General features: G+C 54.4%; 1 protein-coding gene across 1 annotated transcript; it reads right to left on the bottom strand.

Annotated features, from left to right (window-relative positions):
* Positions 1-570: 570 nt before the first annotated feature.
* On the bottom strand, positions 571-1,398 carry LOC121167574 (UBX domain-containing protein 10-like). The gene has a single exon (XM_040997052.1). The coding sequence runs from the start codon at positions 1,396-1,398 to the stop codon at positions 571-573; it is 828 nt and encodes a 275-aa protein (XP_040852986.1).
* Between the last annotated feature and the right edge of the window lie 2,656 nt (positions 1,399-4,054).

The following is a 4,054-nucleotide window of genomic DNA, read 5'->3' as shown; positions in this document are numbered from 1 at the left end:
CGCTAGGACTAACTTAGGAAAGCTGATGTATGGAGGGAACTGTATACATGAAAGACCCATTAGTTTCTTTGAGGGTCTCTCACACTAATGCTAACACCCCTGCCCTGCAAGAAGCCCCACAGAGCCCAGCAGAGGGGCTGCCTGTGAAGGCAGGGTCAACAGCTTGTTGCTTACAGATGCCCACAAGAGACATAGCTCCTAAACCTTGGCTATTGACCACACTGGAATCCTCTCGGGGAACTGTTTAATCCTGTGTTCAATACAGAAAGGCACCCACTGGTGTCCAGACAGAAGGCAAGCAGCTGCTCCAGAAAGCATAGTGGATTGTTCTAGCAGGACCTGGTAGGTTCCCTGCCAGCTCACCCCGGGGATGTGGAGAAGCTTACTGAGGCCGGGGAGGCTTGGCTGGGAGCTCAGCACACCTGCAGACTTCACAACCTCAGAAGAGACGAGGGCTGTGGCTGCATGAGACCCACCTGGCACTCAGACCCAGGCTGCCCGGGAGGCCACAGGACTTAGCCAGATACCTTGCTCGTGGGCCCAGGAGGCCTTGGCTGGGTACTTAAGGAATCAGAGCCCGCCATCCACATCTTCCTGTAAGATGCCCAGCACTGACTTGTGGGGGATATGGCACTCCTGCAGAGACTTGCTGAGGTCAGAAAATTGTCTCTTGGGCACTTCCATGGTCTCGATGCTGCATGGGTGATAGGTGGTCTGGTTTTTCTGCTCGGCCACGGCTACCACGGTCTGCAGGTCATCAGTTGGCCGGAAATGGCGGATGAACCTTCGGCCTGAGGGAGATCTGACAGCAAGCAGCAGCCTGGGTTCTTGGTCTGATGGTTCCTCCAGGTGCCCAGCCCCCCAGGAAGCCTGGGTCTTGGTTTGGGTGATGAAGTTCCTCTCCAGGGCTCTGGAATCTTCCTGAATCTTCACGGTGTAAGTGTCCTCTGGGGAACAGATCGGGACGTTGCCCAGCTGCAGCAAGCTGGCCTTTTCAGCCACTGTGTCCACAGCCTCGGCCACCAGGTTCTTCCTCATGATGGAAGGCAGGACTGGGTACCTGTTGAGAGAGGCCCCCGTGGGCCCCTGCTGCTGCCACCACTCAGGGAGGCCGTCGGGAACACCTTGGTTTGGAGACCTGGGTGCACAGGCCACTGGCTTTTGGTTGCTTGAGGATTCACAGGGACCAGCAAGTGGGGAAGCAGCGGGGACACGCCGAGAACACACCTCCGGGGCCTGGGCTCGGTGCAAAGTTGGCCGTGTTCGTCCCTTGGCGGACTTGGGCCGAGTGAGATGCATTTGGAGTGAGCCTGGCTGCCAAAGGAAGCTGTGTACTGCTGGGCTGGCAACAGTGTTATGCTTGACCGCTGCTATGTTCACCAGGGCTTCTTTGGTCATCACTTCTCAAGGTCCCTAAGGAAGTGGGGAGGGGGGTGAAAAATAGAAGGAGGTGGAGTTTAAACAGCTTGGGACACCTGGACCCAAGCCGGTCGCTCCTGTTGGCACCAATGGGCCACAGTCTGAAGGCCCTGTCTCTAGATCCCTGGCATCCGGCACGAGGGAACAACTGCAAGTCACTCATTCATTCATTATTTTAGGCACTTGGACTGTATCAGTGAGTCAATGCACACGCATCTTCCAGTAGGGAAAGATGGGGGTTACACTTGGAGAGAAACCAGTGTAATCGGGGATTAGTAACTGCTTGGAGGACAACAATGACTGCTACTCCACGAGGCGAGAGCAGAGGAGGAAGACACCCCGTTCCCAGCCACAGCAGGCCCTGGCCAACTTCTCCTGCAAATCCTCCTGGCCTTCGGATCCATGTGGTCTCCAGTGCAAGGTCAGGTTCTGCAGCCACAGGTGGGCAAGAGTGTGGCCAATCTGCAAGTCACTTCAAGACCCGGGCCAGACTGTCCTGCCTTGAGCTAGAGCAAAACAGACAGAGAGAGCGCTGGAGGGTAAGGGTGAAGAGCAAGGGCAAGGGGAAAGAGTGGGCAGGCAATGCCTGGTGCACTTCAGGGAATCTGCTGGTTCCCGGTGTGGGGAGCTGTCCTCCCTAGCAGGTGGCCAACAGCATCTTAGAGACTTGGAGTCCCTGTCCCAGCAGCTGCCTTTAACCCAAAGAGGGAAAATAACTTGGTGAAGTGACAAGGAAAACTGGGCTCAGGGTCATTCAAGAGTGCAGAGGCACATACACAGAGTCGACCTTGCAAGAGCCTCCATGAGCGAGGGTCAGCCTGCCCTGGCACGTCATTCACGGTGCAAGAACCAGGCTCAGGGCATCTGTCTTCCCTCATCCTCTGGTCCTTTCTGGTGTCTCTTCATATCGCTCCATAGCTGGCCCTTCTTTCTTTTCTCTTCCTCCTGTCCTTCCCCTCAGCCTCGCAAGGTGGACAAATCTCAGGATGGAGGATATCCCCCTCCAGTGTCCCACCTGTGTGGGCAGGAAGGCTCTGCTGCAGGGTGTGGTCACATGACAGAAACAGGCACTCAGATTCAAGTCCAGTGGCCAAGAAAGCCTCCCTGTACTGTGCCAGAGCATGGCTGGCCGTGGCTGAGCGTGGCTGGCTGTGGTTGAGCATGGCTGGCCGTTTGCCTACTCCCCTACTTGGTAGAGCATGGCTGGCCATGGCTGAGCATACCCTACTGTCTACCCACTCCTGCACTTGGAGATATATGGGACATAGCTGTCTCCATCAGATTTCATTTAGGGACTCAGGATTTGAATTTCATATAATTTTTACTGTATTACAAAACATTCTTTTGTCTCTTTTTCCCCCCTCCCTGAAGATTTAAAAAGTAAGAGCTATTCTTAGCTCATGAGCCATATACAGCCAGGTGCTGGGCTAGATCAGGCCCACGGGCTCTGCACTTGTCACACTGTGTCCCAGACAACCTGCAGATGAATAAGAACATGGGCTAGCTCTGCAGGAAGGCAGGATGACCGCCCGGTGACCACATGGCCAGCTGGTGGCAGGTCTTATGACATTGAGGTCTTCATCCTCTGCCCCCAAACTGACTGCAAGAAATAACCCCCTAAGTGGGTTTTTACCCTTCAAATTCCATATTTCCACCTGCCCCCAAACTCCTCCTCCAAGCTCCCTGCATCACACGATCCTGAACCAGGTCACTCCAGCTCTTTGGGTGGACAGAATGATACTCCAACCTTATCATTCTCTGCATGGTTCCACTGTGGCCTAATTTTAGGGACCGTTCCCTTCCTCACCACCAAACACACAACCCCTCAACATCCACCATGCTGCCTGCTCAGCTGCTGCGAATCTTGCACAAAGCTACCCCAGGTCTCTCTCTCCCACGTTGGAGGTCTCGCTTGCTCGATCTTGCTCACAGCCTGAATCTTTCACCACTCTCTTCTCCCACTTCTCCCTCGTATTTCACACCCCATCTGGCTGCTGGTGGTACAGGAGGCTTCTTTGTAGCAAAGCTTTGGCATTAAAAAAAAAAAAAGCCTGCCCAGCTCCTTGTTAATTTCATCTATTTTCTGATCAGCTGTGGAAGATGTGTAACCCCCAACACCCCAGCATCCTCATCTTGGGGTACAGTTCCAAAGCCTCTCACTATGAAGCAGCTCTCGGCTCTGCAGCTGAAGCTGGCACCATGCAGCCAGGGCCGTGCAAGCCGTCCGAAGCCCCGCAGCCAGGCGTGTGTGAACCGGCTCCCCTAGGCACCCACCCTGCCTGCTCCTGGGAGGGCCATTAATTTGCCACAGCTTAGTCTCCAACTCCCACACCCGCCTTGGGAAGGCTTAACTGTCAGTAAGTTTGGTAACTTAGAAACCTTTGCCTTAACAACGTCATGTGTTGGCGCAGCCCTCTGCCGGGTTATTTTTAACAGGAAAACTTGGGGACGTGCACGCACTGCCATACCTCTTGCTCCTGGATAATTATCCATGCTCAGGGGGGTGTCATGTTTGAGCCGCCCTGGTCAGAGGAGACTGTGGCTGGGAGCTAGCTCACAGAACAAGCTTCATCATGACTAATTCCCAGGAACCCACTCACAGTTATTTAGAGACTGATGTCTCCTGCAGGTAAAA

Source organism: Ochotona curzoniae, unplaced genomic scaffold (genome assembly GCF_017591425.1).
Source record: "Ochotona curzoniae isolate NIBS_2020 unplaced genomic scaffold, NIBS_Ocur_1.0 patch392, whole genome shotgun sequence".
In the NCBI taxonomy this organism is placed as follows: domain Eukaryota; kingdom Metazoa; phylum Chordata; class Mammalia; order Lagomorpha; family Ochotonidae; genus Ochotona; species Ochotona curzoniae.
The sequence above is the reverse complement of the archived record's forward strand: the minus strand, read 5'-3'. Positions and strand labels throughout refer to the sequence as shown.

Bases quoted from the DNA above. Each gene is read 5' to 3' on its own strand.
- LOC121167574 (XM_040997052.1), bottom strand. From the start codon at position 1,398: ATGACCAAAGAAGCCCTGGTGAACATAGCAGCGGTCAAGCATAACACT.